This window comes from Watersipora subatra, chromosome 5 (genome assembly GCF_963576615.1).
Source record: "Watersipora subatra chromosome 5, tzWatSuba1.1, whole genome shotgun sequence".
Classification (NCBI taxonomy): domain Eukaryota; kingdom Metazoa; phylum Bryozoa; class Gymnolaemata; order Cheilostomatida; family Watersiporidae; genus Watersipora; species Watersipora subatra.
Genome location: NC_088712.1, coordinates 176,228 through 197,739, shown reverse-complemented (window position 1 = coordinate 197,739; position 21,512 = coordinate 176,228). Strand labels below are relative to the sequence as shown.

The 21,512-nt window shown below is 36.4% G+C and overlaps 1 protein-coding gene across 2 annotated transcripts in view; it reads right to left on the bottom strand.

Moving 5' to 3' along the window:
• LOC137397625 (transmembrane protein 87A-like) overlaps positions 1 to 21,512 on the bottom strand; it is a 50,794-nt gene that overhangs the window by 17,654 nt on the left and 11,628 nt on the right. For both annotated transcript variants that reach the window (XM_068083919.1, XM_068083920.1), the window contains exons 6-15: positions 17,477 to 17,756; positions 17,154 to 17,259; positions 16,488 to 16,569; positions 15,503 to 15,567; positions 14,946 to 15,135; positions 14,108 to 14,295; positions 8,658 to 8,877; positions 7,935 to 8,100; positions 6,813 to 6,886; positions 276 to 349 (exon numbers count right to left, since the gene is read on the bottom strand). In XM_068083919.1, coding sequence (XP_067940020.1) covers positions 276 to 349; positions 6,813 to 6,886; positions 7,935 to 8,100; positions 8,658 to 8,877; positions 14,108 to 14,295; positions 14,946 to 15,135; positions 15,503 to 15,567; positions 16,488 to 16,569; positions 17,154 to 17,259; positions 17,477 to 17,756 — 1,445 coding nt within the window. The remainder of the gene's footprint in view (positions 1 to 275; positions 350 to 6,812; positions 6,887 to 7,934; positions 8,101 to 8,657; positions 8,878 to 14,107; positions 14,296 to 14,945; positions 15,136 to 15,502; positions 15,568 to 16,487; positions 16,570 to 17,153; positions 17,260 to 17,476; positions 17,757 to 21,512) is intronic.

Genomic DNA, 21,512 nt, shown 5'->3' with positions numbered 1-21,512 from the left:
TTCCAGCTTCACGTCTCGTGCCTTGCTTTAACTATAACTCATAGCTAGTCTTTTTTTAAATTTTTTTAAACTGACTCGACGAGAAATACTGAACGATCACGAGAGTGAACTCTGTCATTCTTGGTTACTTACATATTGTATGCTCGTATCCTCACGGTTTCTCATATCTCAAGGCAGAAACTTGCTTGAAATTTTGCTCCCACCTCGACTTTCTCGTATAATGGGGCACTCGTATGTTGAAGTATGACTGTACATAGACTGTAACAATTACTCACCACTTTCTCCTCTCGGCTTTTTTTCTTATCTCTTGCAGCCATTCTGCCATTAGACTGTGTTCTCCTCTTGGCTTCTACAAACGAGGGAGGAACAAACTATGAGATACCCAAAAGAAATAACTACATGATAAAAAAGGAGGGAGCTATTTTATAAAACTGATGGGGGCAACAGAGCAGTAAAAGTGAGAAGGATAATGAATATACTCTGGTTAGAATATCCTACCAACAGCAGTGTTCACACCCAGTCTGCGATTCCTAGCCTAGAGGTGTTCATAGTGAAAAACAAGCTCAGATGGGGTGGCTATGTTATCAAGATTAAAGATCACAGAGTTTAAAATCAGCTCATGTACGGAGAACCAAGATATGACAGACGGAAGAACAAAGGCTAAAGGAAGCAATTCAAGGATAGCCTCAAAAATTATCAAAAACGTTGCTTATTCGACCTCAACACCTGGGAGAACTGTGCTAAGGATAGAGTGAAACGGAGTACACAAATTCATCAGGGTGAGACATTTGGGGAGGGAAGGATGGAGCATCGAGCAGAAACAGCGACGATATTCCAATACAGATAAGACTGGTTACTTCCAGCATCCCTGCAATGTCCAAAAAGACTAGAATCTGACTACGCAGCCACTCACGAAGTCACCAATAGCGAGTAGACAACTCTGTGAACAGGGGATGCGAAGAACAAGAGATAACTGAGGGGAGATAACTATTTTATGAAATTAAGGGAAGACAGCCAACCCCTAGAATAAAGGAGGAAATACAGGTCGATACATGATACAACAAAGGGGAAACGACCAAGTGGTCACCATGAGGGGAGACAACCAGATTATCGACAAAATTAAAAGATAGATGATAGAGAGAAGAGGGAAAAGTATCTACGATATGCAAAGCGGTGAGGGTTGTATTATGGATTGCAACCATTACTAAGTGGCATACAAAGTACGTGCAAACACTGTGTATGACGGCCCCTATGAAGATACCGCATTACAAAGCGCTCATACACTGGAATATTTGTAGAAAGGTTTAAGCCTCCATGCTCAAAGTCGAGGAATTCTCCAGTGTATCTCATTTCCATATGAAATTGGCATGCATGGTTCTTTCATTTCCATATAAAATGCCATAACAGGTTTCCCATGAGCAGATTTGCCCATTATTGGTATTTGGCAACAAATGAAAATAACATATTTTCAATGACCTCTTATGGTAAACAAATAAAATTTGATGCCCTCTGTCAGAATTAGTTTCGACTACTGTAAAAATACTCATAAATGGCAATAAAACAACCATCTTCAAGCTCTGCACGCTGCTATGAGCTAAAAACATCTACTTTACTTTTCCCAGCCTCCCAACTCGAGATCACAACTATTTTACATCCTTGTGTTTAATCCGTCACCATGTTTAGGCCACACTCCACTTTTTGGAAAGACAGGTATACAGCGTGTTCAAGCAGGAACTACCATTTTTCATTCATATAAACCACTTAATTAACCTAGACAATGGAGTCAATCGCCGAATCGGTCATCTATGTATGTCGTCACACACACGCATTGGCTGTCGAGATGATAATTGACCAATGAGTGTTCTCAACTTTGCGATGAACGTGTTACGCCTTCAACAAACCAAAGTAAACAACTACCAATCAGCACATGTTATAACTCATGTCATCGCAAAGAAGAAAATACAATGCAGCGTTTAAATCAAATGTTGTGAATGTAGCTTTGGAAACACGAACAGAATTGCTGCTGCATTCGTTGGCATCAACCAAAATCAAATAGACATTATATAGATGTTGCTGATGGAATCAAGCGCTGGAGATGTCACATGACACACGTGTCACACCTGCTGGAGATGTCACATGACACACCTGCTGGAGATGTCACATGACAGTGACCACGACTAACACGCCGTTACATCAGCACAAGTACTGAATATTTCCTAGCATCTCATTGTTGAATAAATTATTCTTAGCATTTGCACCTAGTGAACAGTTTAAATATATTTTTCGGCTATCTATAGGTGACACCCCAAACTTTTAAACATGATTTTAGGTTCACAGATACAGGTTATACACGGGAATGTACAGTATTTTAAATACAATAATAAAAACACAACTGGCCTTGACCCTTTCTTCAAAGCAGCGATCACTGGTTAATAACATGATCATTGGAGTTAGTTCTGACACTTATGGGCAATCACTAGCATCTATGTTCAGCAAAATCATTCATGTCACCTGCCTACAGTCGTCAAACATTTTACTGAATTGGAATGTGGTTGACAGGTTACAGCAAGTGCTCCACCATGACGACCAACGTATAACATGAAGCGCACTTGATGGTGTTCTCATCAGCAACTCATTAGTTAGACTGAAGTGAAAATGCAAATGCTATGAATACATTAATAAAGGACACTTATCAATCATAAGAGGTGTAAGTATTCTCCCACAGAATTTCAGCATGACAGGCTGATGCAATTGTCCAGCCAACGTATGTCAGACGCCACCCGTTGGAGAAGTAATAATGAAGAGTGAATGATTGCACGAGGCCAAAGGAAATACAGTAGATGTTCCTATAACGTAAATCCAGATAAGATAAAGAATTAATGTGAAGTTTTTGCTTCGCACTACGTAAAAAGTTCCATATAACGTAAAGTGTCAAGTCGGGGCGAGTTCTCAAATTTGATTTAAATGGTATCCTATCTCGCCGCACTTGCAAGAGAAACAACGACAAGCGTATAGCGTTATATCTCTATCGTTATATGACAATCTAGTTCGGTGTGATAGATCGTCAGATGTGTCGGCAAAACAAAGATTAAGTAGTTGTGCAATTGTTTATAATTTATAAGTGTCGGAGTTGAAATGTTACCAATCAGAGTGTCACGAGTTGGAATATTGTCTAAAGTTATCTTTTATTCTAACCTTGACCCCTGGATACAGATAGACGACAAACATGTAGTACTGTACCGCTCTTTTTATAGTAAAAATATCTTTTGTTTTGCCTTATTGTAGATGATAAAATATTTGTTATTAGCTTTACTTTGCAGAATAGACTTTGCTGTTTAGAAAAATAAGCAAATCGTTGTGAAAGAACGTCAAAGATGTGAGCTTCCATTTAACTTATTGTAAAATTACTTGGTTTATAAAACCAGTAAAACTGATCATAAAAAGAGAAAAGTCGTCAATGCAAACCCATAATGTTGCAGCTACAGTACAGCCCACAAATTAAAAGAGTTAAGGTAAGGCCACACGTATCGTGTAATTTCAACTAATCTGGGAAATTCCATTCATGCAAAATTTCTGACCTGCCACCCGGAGTTTCCCCACCACGGATTCGTACGAAACTAACTTTCAACTAGCCAATCATAACGCGGTGATAAATTGAAGCCGATTCCGTTTCAATCATTTGCTTCAGCACAAACATGCGCAAAAGAAAACGACCTTCAACATTCAACTAACCTTTTCAACCGACCAATCAAACAACGATTCGTAGGAATTTCTGACGTTTCGTCCAATTCAGGATTTTTTCATCGTGCGCAACTAACGATGGATGAATTCGTCCAAAAGTCAATTCGTACGAATCGTTTCGTCCAAATTTCGCCGATTTCGTGAGAATTTTGTCTCGTGTGGCCCTACCTTTAGTCAAATTTTTCCTTTTTGTAAAAGGTACTGGAATGGATTATTTACATTGTAGGAGCGACTACTGTACCGTAAAACCAGTGTTTGAACACCTTCCATACGACCGCCACTATCCGACACTCTTGATCTATACGAGCCCATAATAGCAAGAGATCAGTAGAAAAGTGTCCACACAACCCGTAGTGATAATGACTCGAATACACCAATAACAGCTAATTTGTCCATTGCTTCTGTTCGTATCGAACTACATTCGAAAATCGATTTTTCATTAAAACTTTGAACGCAAAACCATAGAAATAATTAGTAACTGTATCAGGCTAATAGCACTTCCTATTTGTAACACGGTCTTGATACTTCATTGTATGTAAAAAAGGTTTTGCACATTTACAATGGAATCTGTGCTACTAGCTATTTTGAGGCTAAGATTTGAGGCTAAGATTTGAGGCTAAGATTTGAGGCTATTTTGATTACACGCGATTTCTCTTTGTTCGCACAAGAAATGTATCCTAAAGTTCATCGCCTAAAAGTTTTGCTCAGGTGAAAATTGTTGGGATGCTAATATCGACTAGCTCAGCTGTGCAGAAGAAGAGTTGAGGTCAGAAGATGTTGCGGAAAGTATTGGACAACAAGAAGTTGTTCGTTCCATCGAAAGCAACAATCAGAACTCAACTATCCGAGCAAACTATGGAAATATTTTTTTTAACAACGTTAATTTTTGTTTCTGCATGTAATATAAGTATGGTTCGTTTATGTCAATTGTTCATGAATATATTTTTGTAGTATTTGATAGATTATCATTATACAACTTATAAATTTGTTCATTAATATATTCATTATATAACTTATAACTTGTTCATTAATACATACTTGTATCATTTGATAGAATGTCATTATACAACTTATAAATATGCAGACCTATAGCAAGTTATTTAATAGCACCCTTGCAGCTATCTTAACACCACTTACAATGGATCCATTCTCAAAACTCCACTTCTATTGCACATAAAAAGCTAATTTTGACTGCAAACTGTAGCAAACATATCAATGAGTGCAATGAGCTTTTATGCAGCCTTGTTAAATATAGTAATAAAATAAAAGTGCGTCTTCAAATTTAGAACGAAAAAAACTTAAAAGCTCCAATAAATTGCAACGCAGGTTATTAGACCATTGTAGGTTAATTGCAAGCAATAGATATCAACTGGTAGAGACATGTATCAGCTTCCCCATACATATTCATTGAGAAATTTTCAACAAGTTGGAGATAAGTTAGCAGATTTATTGCATCCAAAAGGTTTAATATAATTTCAATTTAATATCACAGATTTCTTCCGTCCAACAGCGTTAATGTCGCATCGCCCCAAAACAGAGTGCAAATTATAGGCAGCATTTGATTCGCACATAAACGGGTTAAATTTGTTTTTCCAATATTCTGACAGAGGTGATTGAAAAATACAACATCCCACCCTTTATTTGAACACGACCACTAATAAAGCACCACTTTAAACTGAAGGAAGGGTTGAAAAATAAGAGCACCGTGGCATTCCAATGAAGGTTTTACGGTGTGTGCTTCCCTTACTGACAAGAGAAAACAACTGCTATAAATACTGCCTTTCTGCCAATGGAAACAGATAGCATGAATCTTGCAGGTTTCTGCACAGGCAAATGTGAGACTATATAATACTCATCTACAGGGACTATCACTATGTTTCCATGAAGTGCAAGTTAGAGCTGCAAGAGATACACATCATGGAAACGGCAAAAATGCGCAGCTTGAGCCAGTTTTGCCATTCGCCAATCTTTACCTAATGTTTCTTGCGAATGATGGAAACAGCAGTTGCGAATTATGTGTATTAAAATATTTCGTAAGCTATTCCATTCTAAACATTTTTACACTTCAATAGTTTTCGTCATTTTTATTTCGATTTTAGCTGTTCCGAATTCTGCTAAGCGTGACAAGACTGCGTCGCTATTTATTAACCTATTGACCTGTGGGGTCAATAACTAGTGACGCAGTCTAGTCTTTTCATCGAATTGCTGGTATTAAACGCACATCGTGGGAATGTCCACCAAAACACTAAATTACACGGCAACTCACCTTGTACACAACCCCAAATGCGTATCGTGCATGTCATGGAAACTGTGATTGTTATAAGTGAAGACCTAAGAGTAGACAACTTTAAAAACAACTAATAGACAAAGTAGTAGAAGAGAAAGAGAGGGTGGATATTAGAAAGGAAATAAGTGATGAAGAAAAGGTACAGGAAGAGTGGCTAAATGGAGAGGTGGAGGAGAAATTGAGGAAGAAGGTAGGTATTTGCTACATGATCAATTTAACTCTGAAATCTGGAGGCACTCTTTCGTCTTTGCTTTCCGTTTTGTCCTCACCATAAGTACACGACGGCTTCATAGATTCAAAAAATCCATTCAATAGAGTTCGCTCATGTTTTTTCTTGGCTTTACTTCTAAGGAAAGTGCCATCTTTCTTTTTTATCCATTAAGATCCTTGCACTTGTTTTTTTTAAATTTGTGACATAAAAACTGCAAAAGGAAGGTCTGAACTATCATTCAATGTTATTTGAACATCAAAGACCGATCTCGGTGAAGATTAATGGCGGAGGAGAAAAAGAAGAGAGAAAAAAAAAAACGGGAGAGAAAAAAGAGAGAAGGAAAAAGAGAGACAAAAGAGATACAAAAAGAGGAAAAAAGAAAAAAGGTAAATGCTATGAGAAAAAAAAAACGGAAAACAAAAGGAGCAAGAAATGAGGACGAAGAAAGTAACATGTGATAGAAGTTGAGCAAAGAGGCTAGAGGAATGAGAAAAGAGACGTAAGGGGAAATATGAGATATCAAGGACAAGGAGTTGAAGGAAAAAGTAGCTAGAAACGTAAGGTAATACTTACCAAAGGCTTCAGTCCCCATAAGTGTATCCTCTTCGCCAGATCCTTCTTCATTTACTAACAGGGCAGGTGAATACCTTCAAGACAGTTATAGACAGTTCATTTACTAACAGGGCAGGTGAACACCTTCAAGTGATACAGACGGTTCATTTACTAACAGGGAAGGTGAACACCTTCAAGTGGTATAGACAGTTCATTTACTAACAGGGCAGGTGAACACCTTCAAGTGATACAGACGGTTCATTTACTAACAGGGCAAGTGAATACCTTCAAGTGATATGGACAGTTAATTTACTAACAGGGCAGGTGAATACCTTCAAGTGATATGGACAGTTCATTTACTAACAGGGCAGGTGAATACCTTCAAGTGATATGGACAGTTAATTTACTAACAGGGCAGGTGAATACCTTCAAGTGATATGGACAGTTAATTTACTAACAGGGAAGGTGAATACCTTCTAGTGATATGGACAGTTAATTTACTAACAGGGCAGGTGAATACCTTCAAGTGATATGGACAGTTAATTTACTAACAGGGCAGGTGAATACCTTCAAGTGATACAGACAGTTAATTTACTAACAGGGCAGGTGAATACCTTCAAGTGATATGGACAGTTAATTTACTAACAGGGCAGGTGAATACCTTCAAGTGATATGGACAGTTAATTTACTAACAGGGAAGGTGAATACCTCCAAGTGGTATAGACAGTTAATTTACTAACAGGGCAGGTGAATACCTTCAAGTGATATGGACAGTTAATTTACTAACAGGGAAGGTGAATACCTTCAAGTGGTATAGACAGTTAATTTACTAACAGGGCAAGTGAATACCTTCAAGTGGTATAGACAGTTAATTTACTAACAGGGCAAGTGAATACCTTCAAGTGATATAGACAGTTAATTTACTAACAGGGAAGGTGAATACCTTCAAGTGATATAGACAGTTCATTTACTAACAGGGAAGGTGAATACCTTCAAGTGATATGGACAGTTAATTTACTAACAGGGCAGGTGAATACCTTCTAGTAATATAGACTGGAATTGGCTCCTTCACATAAAACAAGAAAGCGCAACTTTGGCGAGTGAAAGCACTGAACCCGCTAGCAATACATGTATAATACTAACCTCTGACTGTTCATGCTGGGTCTCCATAGAACCATGATAACAAAAAGGAGGATGCTGAATAACATTGACCAGAAGCAGTCAGAAAGCCAGTATTCTCGGATATCGGTCACGCAGTTATTCCCTATCCGTAGTTTGAGCAAGTCCCATATGGTGAAACCGATAGAGGCTGAAATACACACCACAGATCTAGAGTATGACAAGAGCTTTATATACATTACCAAAAACCAGACATATAGCGCAGCCTCTAATATGACATAAAAAGATTTTTAATCAAAGTAGGACCCTTCACCAATGATTGACCTGCTAAAGGAACATGTCTAATGAACTATGTATTATGACTTGAACTATAACTGCCACGAACAGCTTTAATTGTTTGTTCATAGGTAAATCCGACACGCTGATTCCAATTTTGTACTCAACATAAAAATTGTCCACTAACTTTCAAAGTAATTTTTTGTTTTTATAAGCTTTTTACAGAGATTCAATATTGAAACAACAAGCATATGGGCAGGGCTTGTTGTGTCGATATTGAATCGCTGTAAAAAGTCTTTAAAAACAAATATTACTTTAAAAGTTGATGAACCGATCTTTATTTTGAGTACAAAATTGGAATCAGCGTGCCGGATTTACCTATGAACAGACAATTAAAGCTGTTCGTGGCAGTTATGGTTTAAATATACAATGTGATCAGAAGCATCAAAGGTCAGAAACAAAAGAGTGTACCTAGAACGCAAACTATCAGTAAGTTTGTGAAGTGTCGATACAAGGAGAGCTTGATGACGTTACGTCGTAGACGCAATGTTCTGATCGTCTGCAACAGACTGCTGAAGACCCAAAATAAAATACCAGTTTCACAAAGAGCGAGAGGAATGGCAGCTACCAGATCTGTCTGGCCTGATATCGAACTATCACCGTTTGATTTAGGGCTGCGTTCTTCAACATTCTACAAAAACAGAAGTTTATGATATGCGTGTTAGAAAGTACCTGCTGAAGAACTGCAAGGGCCGACATCTAGCAAAGTACCAACGATGAACAGGGACTGCGATGTAACAACAACTTAATGAGACTCACAAAAAGGTGAAAGTGGAGCTAGAAATTGTCGAAATTTTTAAAATGTGAATCAATTTCAATTTAGATTTCAAGTGAAACAAAGCACTGATAACTCCTTAAAGGTCCTAACCCATGTTCAAGTGAAACAAAGCACTGATAACTCCTTAAAGGTCCTAACCCATGTTCAAGTGAAACAAAACACTGATAACTCCTTAAAGGTACTAACCCATGTTCAAGTGAAACAAAGCACTGATAACTCCTTAAAGGTCCTAACCCATGTTCAAGTGAAACAAAGCACTGATAACTCCTTAAAGGTCCTAACCCATGTTCAAGTGAAACAAAGCACTGATAACTCCTTAAAGGTACTAACCCATGTTCAAGTGAAACAAAGCACTGATAACTCCTTAAAGGTCCTAACCCATGTTCAAGTGAAACAAAGCACTGATAACTCCTTAAAGGTCCTAACCCATGTTCAAGTGAAACAAAACACTGATAACTCCTTAAAGGTACTAACCCATGTTCAAGTGAAACAAAGCACTGATAACTCCTTAAAGGTCCTAACCCATGTTCAAGTGAAACAAAGCACTGATAACTCCTTAAAGGTCCTAACCCATGTTCAAGTGAAACAAAACACTGATAACTCCTTAAAGGTACTAACCCATGTTCAAGTGAAACAAAGCACTGATAACTCCTTAAAGGTCCTAACCCATGTTCAGGTGAAACAATCTAGAATCATGTCTAACAACACAACAATAACAACTATGTCATCATCAGCTATTAACAATGTCATTGTTAACTCTAATATGTTGTATTAGCACTTATGATTAATAACTCCAGCAGGTGTGTCTATATGCCTTTGTTAACATTCATCTATGACATGTCATCTACTTCCTACAATTTAGTCAGATACTCCTTACGACAGACAGCATTACTTTCGGTCTATGATGTCATCAATCCCATCTATGTGGCAATGAATAACCATGACTATTATATTTTTAGGTGGAAAGTGTGGATGCAGATAGCAGTATCGGACCTCTGTCACCTTCATTAACTTTAATAATTAATAATTAAACAAAAAGATTTTGTGATTACCAACGTCCATTCAAAGACCGATACAGAGTTTTTGCAACAACAATTTCAGTCATCCGATTACTTAGCTGTTGCGCTTAAACACGTTATTGATTACTTTAATTCTTTCGTGACTGGGCACTAACAAAGCAAAGTGTCTAAAATACCATGCTAATTGTCAGCTTAATGGTGATGCATGATAACAACATGTTGTTAGGTAGTCGTAAGTAGACTGCAGTGTCAATCAGTCATATGAATATTGCAGAGCTCAGTGTCTCGTCACTACAGTAACTAACATACACTACTTGAAGTTGGAATACTGCAGAGCTCAGTGTCTCATCACTACAGTAACTAACATACACTACTTGAAGTTGGAATACTGCAGAGCTCAGTGTCTCGTCACTACAGTAACTAACATACACTACTTGAAGTTGGAATACTGCAGAGCTCAGTGTCTCATCACTACAGTAACTAACATACACTACTTGAAGTTGGAATACTGCAAAGCTCAGTGTCTCATCACTACAGTAACTAACATACACTACTTGAAGTTGGAATACTGCAAAGCTCAGTGTCTCGTCACTACAGTAACTAACATACACTACTTGAAATTGGACTTTTAAATTATGTTTAATTATTTTTATATTATTTCATGTCATTTTAAAGTTACCACGGCTGCTTACTCAATTCCTTCTCAAAACAGTGATGATTCACGAAACTTTGAAAACTGTTTGAAACCACTCAAGTGTCTGACATTTGATGGAATCTTGTCGGTGTATTAAAGTGATGCTAAGGTTGGATTCTATTTGAAAAGCTAAAAACTAAAATGTTGAAATTGAGGAAACTGAATCGAACAAATAATTATACAGCAAAATAATACAATTTATCATTGATATAATTATATCACACAATGGAAAAGCACTAAGTACTACAAGAACCCTACAAAGTACATGAGTGTGCAAATGTAGTTGAGATAAAAGGGGCGTAGCACATAACCCCTCCTCAATTAAGTAACTTCAAGCTCTTAAAATCATTAGTTTCTGCATCATTCACAATACTTTTATAGTTAAACACTCCTTTTTTTTAGTTGCTGGAACTCGACACGTCAACACTGCTACCCCCTTTGACCAGCTTTATAATCCTTGTTTAACAGCTTTTTAATAAATCTTGGCAAAACCTATCGACAGCATAAGAAAACAAAAAACATATTCAAGATAACCTGAGGCTAATACCGCTGACAGTCTGACAGCAGTATTACTAACACTATTCACCAGTCAGCTTTAGTCCATACCTACCACTTATAGTATAAACAAATATCGATGTCTATGGGTGACAAAAGCACTACTAAAGTGGCAAAGGGCGAGTCAGCTGTCAGGTCTTCTTTCCACTAACATATAATTCACAATGAATGTGTGAATGATTCTACCTGCACACAATCCATCGCAATTGACTTAAGATTTATCTTCCTTGTCTAACTTCCAAACTTTATGTGACATATTTTATAGTAAGATCACTTGTATTCTAAAGCAGGGAACTATGGGTACTACAAAAACATAGCCATTGAACCTTCCTACATCCGAACAAAAAGTGGTGGAATTAGGGCTACTTCTACAGATCGAGACCATGATTATAATAGTAGAACATGGAATTCTGGGTAAGTAAATATCAATTCTTAAAGTAATAGTAGCAGTGAATATGAATTCATCTCCCATTCCTGATCAACTTTAAGGCAACACCTCTATCAAAATAAAATTGAAGGCATCTCATCAAAGAAAATTTAACTTTATCCTACTAGAAGGTCCAATGAAAGGTACAGCAAACTTCTACATGTGAAGTGAGTCTGATTCAGAGCAAAAGTTATAAACACATTCTGTAGTGTTTAAATTATAAAAAATAATAAATAAATAATAAAGCATAAAAATTTAAGAATAAGTTCTACAGGCATCTACAGTCATGTACAAAAGAATGAGACCGCCTACCATATTCTAGTATATCTAAAATACATAACCTGTTGTAAATTGTCCTTAATAATACAAGAATACAGAGACTTTGTATCATTTTAATGACCAGAATCTCCTCTATATGTTATTCTTATCAACTAATCTTTATAAATAATATTCTAACTGTTACCTTGCTAAGCAGTGTTAAATGTCTATATTTTCTTTATTAAATGCTATTTTGAAAAAATAAGTGCGTGCGTTTATGTGAAAACCCCTACGCGGGTTTATGTGAAATCTATGATCGACTGCCATCAGCGCATTTTCGCAAAATTTCCAGTGGCCGTCTAGTAACTAAATATTATTGATCCATGACAACATAGCCAACAATCTTTGGTACTTCTATGGCATTGGCAACGATGTCCGAATATTTTTGCAAAAATTAGCCTATATTCGCAAAGCCAATTATACTATTTGATCAGAGATTTCCATTTCAAAACATACATTTTTTTGACGCTCGAATTTTTTAGTTGTAACATGCCTTCCGCAAGCATCTCCCGTGTTAGAAAAAGACGAATAGCTTTGTGATGACATTATAGCCGATTCAGATGTAATTAAATACTCAGATAATGAAAGTGACAGCGCTGACTCTGATGGTGAAAGTATTAATTTTGTAAGAGTAAGGAATATTGAAGAGGACCGTAATATGTTCGTAGCAATCGTAGCTACACATAGCTTTAACAGAGCACAATATATTGCTACACTGCTATTTCTATGTTCTGTTCCTTAACATATTGGCATAAAAGATGAAACAAAAAAGTATTTAAAATTTTTAAAATGTATATGTATCATGCAGCAAAGTTTGTAATTTTCAGTAAAATGACTATCAGGAGGTCGAAAGCTACATTTGTAGGTCTACATAAATGGCAGTGAAGGGATTAAACTGGAAAAATGACTGAATCTAGACTACTAGGGAAGTAGACATGCCAAAGATTTGAGAAAAACTCAAATAGTTCAACACGGTGACATAAAACAAAGAATTACTACCTGTTCACTTTTGCTAACGTTTTATTAATACAGAACAGATCCAACTGCATGAGAGTATTGCGTATATATTATATATATATTAGATATATAATAACACTACATATATATATATTATATATATAATATATATATAATTACACTACATATATATTATATATATATATATATTGAGTATTACGTAATTAGGAGGAATAACTTTCAACTCACAAACAATACATAACATCACAGAAAAGTGTATATTTTAACGATTAATGAAATACACCTTTCTTTCATTTGAGATGACCATATTAGTCTTACTGAGTCCTGTAGCTATAGTTTATGTAGAATATTGGGTGGTCTTATACTTTTGTATATGAATGTATATTGTAATAATAACAAAGGTGATAATAAAAAGGAAATACCATACTTTTCGTACTATAAACCGCACCTCTATATAAGCCGAATCTGCGTCATTTTCCAAAAAACCGACAATACGATAATACATAAGCCGCACCTTTGTACAGGCCACAGAACTCAGGATAGTGCTTTTTAACACGGCAGCAACTTTGCTGTTTAAAACGAAACAGTGTCTAACGGCACAGTTTCGTATTAACCGACGCTTTTTATCCTAACGCCTAACAGAACAGTACCGTTAGGCATTGTTGCGTATTTTCTTTCACCGCTAGGGCGCACCAACCGGAGATTCTAGTTAATGCGTCCTAGCGGTGAAAGAAAAAGTCACAGACTAGCCACACCCTTATATAAGCCGCATGGCTAAAATCATCAGAAAAAGGTAGCGGCTAATAGTTCAAAAAGTACGGTAATAACAAAAGGCTACGAACTCAATTGTATGTAAGAAACTGAATTAATAAAATAATAATAATAATTATAATATATATATAATAATAATAATAATCGTTTAATAACATTAAACTTCAATGAGACATTAGCCTTAGCCACTTAATCTCATGACAAATGATGAGCGCTTGGATGAACTAAGAGTTTCCATCGAAGGAACACAGGCTAACATAAATATGAACAAATAAACTTACACCCCCCGCTAAGAAAAGAAATGATATTTAAGATGCTGACCTGCATGACTCGGAAGCAGCCTTCAACTGATGCCAAAATAAAGTAGACGAGACTGACAGCTAGCAGCTTGTGCAAGGTTGGACCGAGCCTTGGCTTCACGATTCCAAATCCGACGGATACGACGACTACGAGAGCTCGGGCTAAAGTTTTCTTCGCGGCTGACACGAGCTCAGCTATTATGACCATTGCTACAATGAGAATTTTTACAGCCAGTCAGTTCGGGGCACTCAGACTGGTTCTTTCGGAGAATGCAATGATCAACAAGACGAGTTGTCTTCTCTTCTGGTAACATGAGAAGATAATTAATAGGAATAATAACAGGGAAACCAGCTAACAATCATGGATCCAAGAAAAATGATTATATAGTCATGATGAAGGGAATCCATTTAAAGTAAAATATTGGCAGCTTTCATCCTCTAGCAGATCTGTGTCATTCAAATAATAAAATACATTTGATGTGTTTCATATATTTACTAGTTGCATGGCCGGCGTTACACAGGTAATAAAAATGTTTTTGCAGAGAAAATTTATTTCTATTTAAATATAAAACATTTACCATTCTACTTTCGAAATTCTACTTTTGTTTTTATTTCTGTGTGTCTAGCCAATGCGAGAATCAAATATTTGAATTATTTATGTAGTCATGTTGACGGAGTTGTTTCTGTTTAAGCCTGCGGAACTACAAATGACACTGTACGTTGAGCGAACCCTCCTTACTTCATGTTGAGCAACTGTTGGGGCCACTGGTATTTGGCTTAGCGAACAACCAGCCCGCTTAGATGTAATCGACCAACACAAACAGTGGAAAATAAACAAAGAATTCATCAACATTACACACTTTTGGTAGACTGGCCAGTCTTGTCGACGTGCTCAAACTCGGAGTAGAAGAACACTTTCTCGATAAAACCGAGCAGGATGACAAGACCGATAAAGTACTGGATTCTGAGCAAGTCTCTCCAGTAACACGCCATCATCAGCAGCCATATGAATCCATAAAAGACATAGAGGATGGTCATCACCAGGTAGTACTACAAGAGACATAGATGATCATTACAAGGTATTAATATGTATCATACCCTAGGACACTTTTATTTTGCTAGTATTTAGTTTCGTGAGTAGCACACAGAGTAAAATTTCGCTGCAACTTAATTTCGCGGATCTGATGAGTGCGAAAATATAGTGATGTGAAAATATAGTGATGTGAAAATATAGTGATGTGAAAATATAGTGATGTGAAAATATAGTGATGTGAAAATATAGTGATGTGAAAATAGATGCAATGGAACAAATGACGCGAATACATAAGTGTCCTAGGGTACATACAATATTAAATACCAGATATACAACTCTCATACATACAATATTAAATGTCAGATATACAACTATCATACGTACATAAAGTTTTGGGAGATCGCCTGCGGACAGGAAATGGTCAGCAGTATCCTTGACATGCACGTCGACTAAAGAGAAAAAATAAGCAATTGGATAAAGTGTGAATCTATGAGTTAAAAGCTTTAAAAAACTTAGAATCTTTAGTGTTTCTTGTTAACTAGCCGAATGCCCAGTGTTGCGTGAATATTAAAAACAGCTTATAAACAGTGGCAGGTAATGTAGTTGCCTGCCACTTGTCATTAGCCTGGCACATTGCCAATGGATAATTTGAGTAAGCTACTATCCGCACAGCTGAACTTACTAATAACAGTCATGAGAGCAAGCTTTAATGATGTTGCGTAATGCAGAACGCTATGCGAATTTTAACAGACATAACGCCATATCGCCTAATGAATCCATTGCATCTCGCGTAGCTTAATTAGTTAGGTTATTGCCTGGTGAATGGGAGGTTCCAAGATCAAATCCAGCACAAAACAGATCTTTCTACTTAAGATTGTAATAGCTATAGCTGAACACACCAAACGATGGACATTGAGATGTACATCGAAGAGCAAAGTTTGGAACCCTGCCATTGAGTGAACACTAAGGTCAAAAAGGTACCGCCTACGTTGAAGGTAATGTAAACCGGAATGCGCTTAGCAGGGCCACCCGATAGAAAAAATAAAGGTTTCCTAAACAGTGAATCGCGTGGAGATCTTCGGAACATGAAAGTTCTTACACCAAGGCTTCTAACTATGCATACAGTGAAAAGCTGTTATCTCTGTGACATACAAGCTTATGTAAAAACAAGAGAAGATAACCAGAGGCTATGGAAATTTTGTTCACAGCAAAAAACTCCCCTCCTAACAAAATTGTCTTGTGATTCAGTATAAATAGCAAGCAATTAACTTACCCAGCCCGCAGACATCGCAATGAGAATAGAGTTATGCTTATAACAAACACATAAGAGATGAATAAGGAAGCAAGAGCCAATCCATGATGCCCTTACCGTGTAGGGATTCTGTTTTTATCACTAGCAACAGGGAGTACGGACCATCCCTCCAGGCGGTACACAGTGAAGGATTCACTTTCTATCAAAATAGTGACAATATGTCTATAAAAAGCAACGCGGAGTACCTCACCATCCCTTTCTAAAGGTGTTACTGAACTACGAAAATGCAAAGTAATATCAACTTATGTAACAATTTATGTAACAAATTGTAATGTAATATAGTATTACTATGATATTTTACATACAAAGATATTTTCCTGATGCAGGCCAGTATTATATAATATAGTTAGATAACTCTTTAATACCAGTATTATATAATATTGTTATGCAAAAATTGACTTTCAATATTATATAATATTGTTATGTGATTAATTTCAATCCAATGTTGTATAATATAGTTAGGTAACTTTTTACAACCAATGTTATATACCATTGTTATGTAACCCTTTACTAACAGTATTATATAATAATGTTATGTAAAAATTGAGTGTCAATATTATATATTGTTATGAAACCATCTGCTGTCAATATTATATAAATTTGTGATGTAGTCATTTAAAATCAGTATTATATAATATTTTTATGTAGCCATGGCTGCCAGTACTACATAATAATGTTGTGTATCCCTTAACTATGTTTATATAGCAATCTGTAAGTAATTACAGCGACAACATCGGCCTTTGCGGAAACTTCAAGGTCATCATTAGCCGTAGTGTCTGGAAGAGCGGCATCAGTCGAATCATCTCTCTTGCGCCGACTTTTAAGGGATCTGCAGAAGGAGAACAACAACTGGAATAAACTTTTACTTTCTCTATTTTTTATTCAGCAACAAAAAAGGGTAATTTGAGCACGTTTACATCTAGTATCAGGTCTGTGATATTTACCAGCTAAGTTGGCAATAGAGAGTGACTGTTACAGGAAACTGACTGTTAATGGTGTGAACTATATATACAGGACTGTTCTAGGTGAGATCTGCTGGATCTCACCTTTTTGATTGGTCTGAATCATTTCCTTCAAGCGTCTCATCTTTATTTGAATCTTCCCCTGCATCTTGCCCAGCATCTTGCCCAGCATCTTGCCCAGCATCTTTCCCAGCATCTTCCCCAGCATCTTGCCCCGCTTCTTCCCCAGCACCTTCCCCAGCATCTTGCCCCGCATCTTGCCCAGCATCTTGCCCCGCATCTTCCCCAGCACCTTCCCCAGCATCTTGCCCCGCATCTTCCTCTGAATCTTTCTCGGCATTTTTTCCTTCATCTTTGTCAGCATCTTGATAGGTATATGTACAATAACTTCCTTTAAAGCTAGGTGAAGTGTAGGCTAGGAGGTAGAGGTGGTGATAGAGATATGTATTATAACTTACTCTAAGGCTAGGTGAAGTATAGACTAGGAAGTAGAGGTGATGATAGAGATATGTACAATAACTTACTCTAAGGCTAGGTGAAGTATAGACTAGGAAGTAGAGGTGATGATAGAGATATGTACAATAACTTACTCTAAGGCTAGGTGAAGTATAGACTAGGAGGTAGAAGTGATGATAGGTATATGTACTATAACTTACTCTAAGGCTAGGTGAAGTATAGACTAGGAAGTAGAAGTGATGATAGAGATATACACCATCACGTGAAGTATACTGTCGATTAGAAAGTATAAATATATATATATATATATATGTGGGATCCCATAGTATATAATATTCAATACTATGGGATGACTTTATGTTTGACGTGTAATGTAACATTTATAAGCAAGCAACAATTATAAGCAAGATAGCTTCAGACAGTTTATGGCACACCTTTTATTATAGAAAGTTACTAGCTTAAGTTACTAACTTGAGCTATAAGCTTGATTTACTAGCTTAAGTTACTAACTTGAGCTATAAGCTTGATTTACTAGCTGAAGTTACTAACTTGAGCTATAAGCTTGATTTACTAGCTTGAGTTATTCAAATTCAAATGTGTAAAGAATTGTAACGAATGGGAACTAAATTCAGCGGCTAATACTAAATTTTCTGGGCAAAAGCTTTTTTCATTACCCATGCACGCCAGACATTTACCTAGTATATATACAGTGCATCCCCGAGTTACGATGTCCTATTACACGATTTTGTCGCTTTACCATGTGGAACATGATGTTTTTTCATTCCCCACATTTGACAATTTTTTGTCATGCGATATCAACACAATTTTTTTTCGAAACTCTAGTTTGGCAGTTGGTGTGATGAACAGGTCGGAATAACAAAGATGCTAATATGCAATTCGCCAAAATCCCTCCCACAATGACTAAAAACGATACGATGCTCGCTCTCTCTTGGTTCAGCGATATAAGTTATAGTGAAAACGAACCCTGAGACAGATAGGTGAGAGAATTTTAGATGACAACGAAATTAAAGTTTGGTTTAGTCAAAGACATAGTAAAACTCAGCTCAAGTGTGCTCAGTAAGCTAAATTCATGTAAGTTAAATTCAACATTTATGTTATACGTCTATCTTGAATGCAAGATCTTCCTACGGTACGCACTGCACATAGTACATTGTAATGCTACATTTTATTGCAGATCATAACTACTAAATACACTGAAATTACCGTAGGTAACTATAGTTAATAATGTTAACATACTATTTTGTTATAATTTTCATATATTGGATACTGGAGTTAACATGCTTACAAAAGTAAGCCATAATGGTCATCTCACAAACGAATTGAAAAGAATCGACTCACTGGTATCTTTTACTTACTGTAGAATTGTATCGACTCGGAGCATCCTACCGGTATGAATTGAGTCTCTACTGTAGCCATAGCGAAATTAGCTTGATTCTCTATTTTCAATAAGCAAAACGACTTAAGTCAAAATGCACCAATCCTTCCCATTTTAGTTACAAGGTTGACGGAAAATCCATGGACAGTGATGTATTACCTAACACAATCTATTACTAGATGTGTGGCAAAACGAAGATGTCAGTGCAGTTCCATGTTGCCACCTGCACACATTTTTAAAAGACTTCGATATCACTGCGTATATTTTATTGGTCAATAATATGTATTACGCACTAGTTTTATGGTTTGCCTGCGCACTGACAATAATCTTATTTATAAGCTTCATAGTTAATATCGTTCATCCTACTGAAAAACCTTTAATAACTTTTATCCGCTGACTTATTATTAGTTATACCTATACAAAAACAACGATCACGGATAGCAGTGTTATCAGATCCACCCAAAACTTCGCCTCAATAAATTTAGAAGGTTAGGTTATCATCATGCCAAAAAAGAAACGGTGAAAAGTTTTTCCTTTAGTCACGAATCGCGGCATAAAATCGTAGTTTCCATTTTGGTTTTAATTTCCGGTCTAGGATGATTGAAAGAAATATTGTAAACAGCGACCTAAACATATTTTTGCTAGTGAAATCCTTTGACACTCGACCAATGATACTTTTGGCTACTACATCCTTTTATTAGATAATGCGTGACTGCGTTATTGCCAAACTGCAAAAAGTGACGACATTTTTCTTTTGCAGTTGGAGTTCAATAAACTACAAAAATATTAAACATTCTTTTTGCTTTTCAAATGCATCGATTCTTATGCAGAATTTTTTCCTGATTCTAAAAAACTTTAAATTGAAGTCTATGACAGAAACTCTGCTTTACAGCAGAAAATACCGAAAGTACGCAAGCAAAAGATGGTAAGCATGACCTTATTCCACCCGAAAAAGCAATCAAATCCCTAGTGAAACTGTTGATATTTGCTATAGAAACAGTCAGTAGACCCAGCTAATACTTGTAGCTAAATTAGCGATTGTGAGTTACTGTTATTTTGATATACATATTGTCATAGGTCATTTTTGATAAAAATTGATTTGTTTATTTGGGAAAATTGAATTGTCATTGAAGTAAAGCCTGGTTTCCATATACGTCGCAAAGCACCGACAGCAAAACCGCAGGCTATTAGCGGTGAAATGGGAACCTACGCGCCGGTTACTGCCGAGGACCGCCGGTAGTTGCCGGCGGCAATGCAATAGTTTAGGGATGTTCAAATTTCGCGAAAGGCCGCAGGCAAAATCTTCCCAAAATGTACTGTACAGGTGAAGGTCACCATTATAGAAACGGCATGGCGAGCGAACATTTTATTTGATTACCCGATTATGTTTAGCGATGCAGCTCATATGTGAACAGATGCCGCCGAGCCTAGCGTAGCAAGCGTTTTGCTGCGCAAGTTACCGCTGGAATCTCGCAATCGATATGGGAACCAGGCTTTAGGATAGCTAAAGAATTGAATTGTCATGTTTTTGCTATGAGTTGTTAATTGAATCAATTCTTACATGAAATATGGTGCGAAAATTAATTTTTTGATGAGAATTTAAATAAATCGAGTCATTTTTCAAAGCTTTATAAACCACTCTGGTAACTTTTAGGTACCTACAGTAGGTACGTACAGTCGGTATATAAAGTTTTGATCTTTCTTACCAGGGTGTATTTGCATTAGATAATTACTATAGCTTTTTATACTCCTCTATACGAAATTTCTGCTTTAAGATGCCAGTGGAACGAATTAAAATTATATGGCGCGGGTTCACTGTATATACTCCGTAAAACCTCTATTTGAACGCTACTTCTAATGGAACGGCACTATAGAAGAAAAACTAAAAAAATACAGCGCCATGGAGTTCAAATAGAGGTTTTACGGTATCTATATTATACATACATATGTACTGTACATTATATGATCAAAATAATATATCTATATACACAAGATTACTGTATCACCACACTCATATATGAAATGATTAATGTACAACCACACTCGTATATAAAATGATTAATGTACAACCACACTGATACAATAAATTATTACTGTATCACCACACTCATATATAAAATGATTACTGTATCACCACACTCATATATAAAATGATTACTGTATCATCACACTCATATATAAAATGATTACTGTATCACCACATTCATATATAAAATGATTACTGTATCGCCACACTTATATATAAAATGATTATTATTTCACCAAACT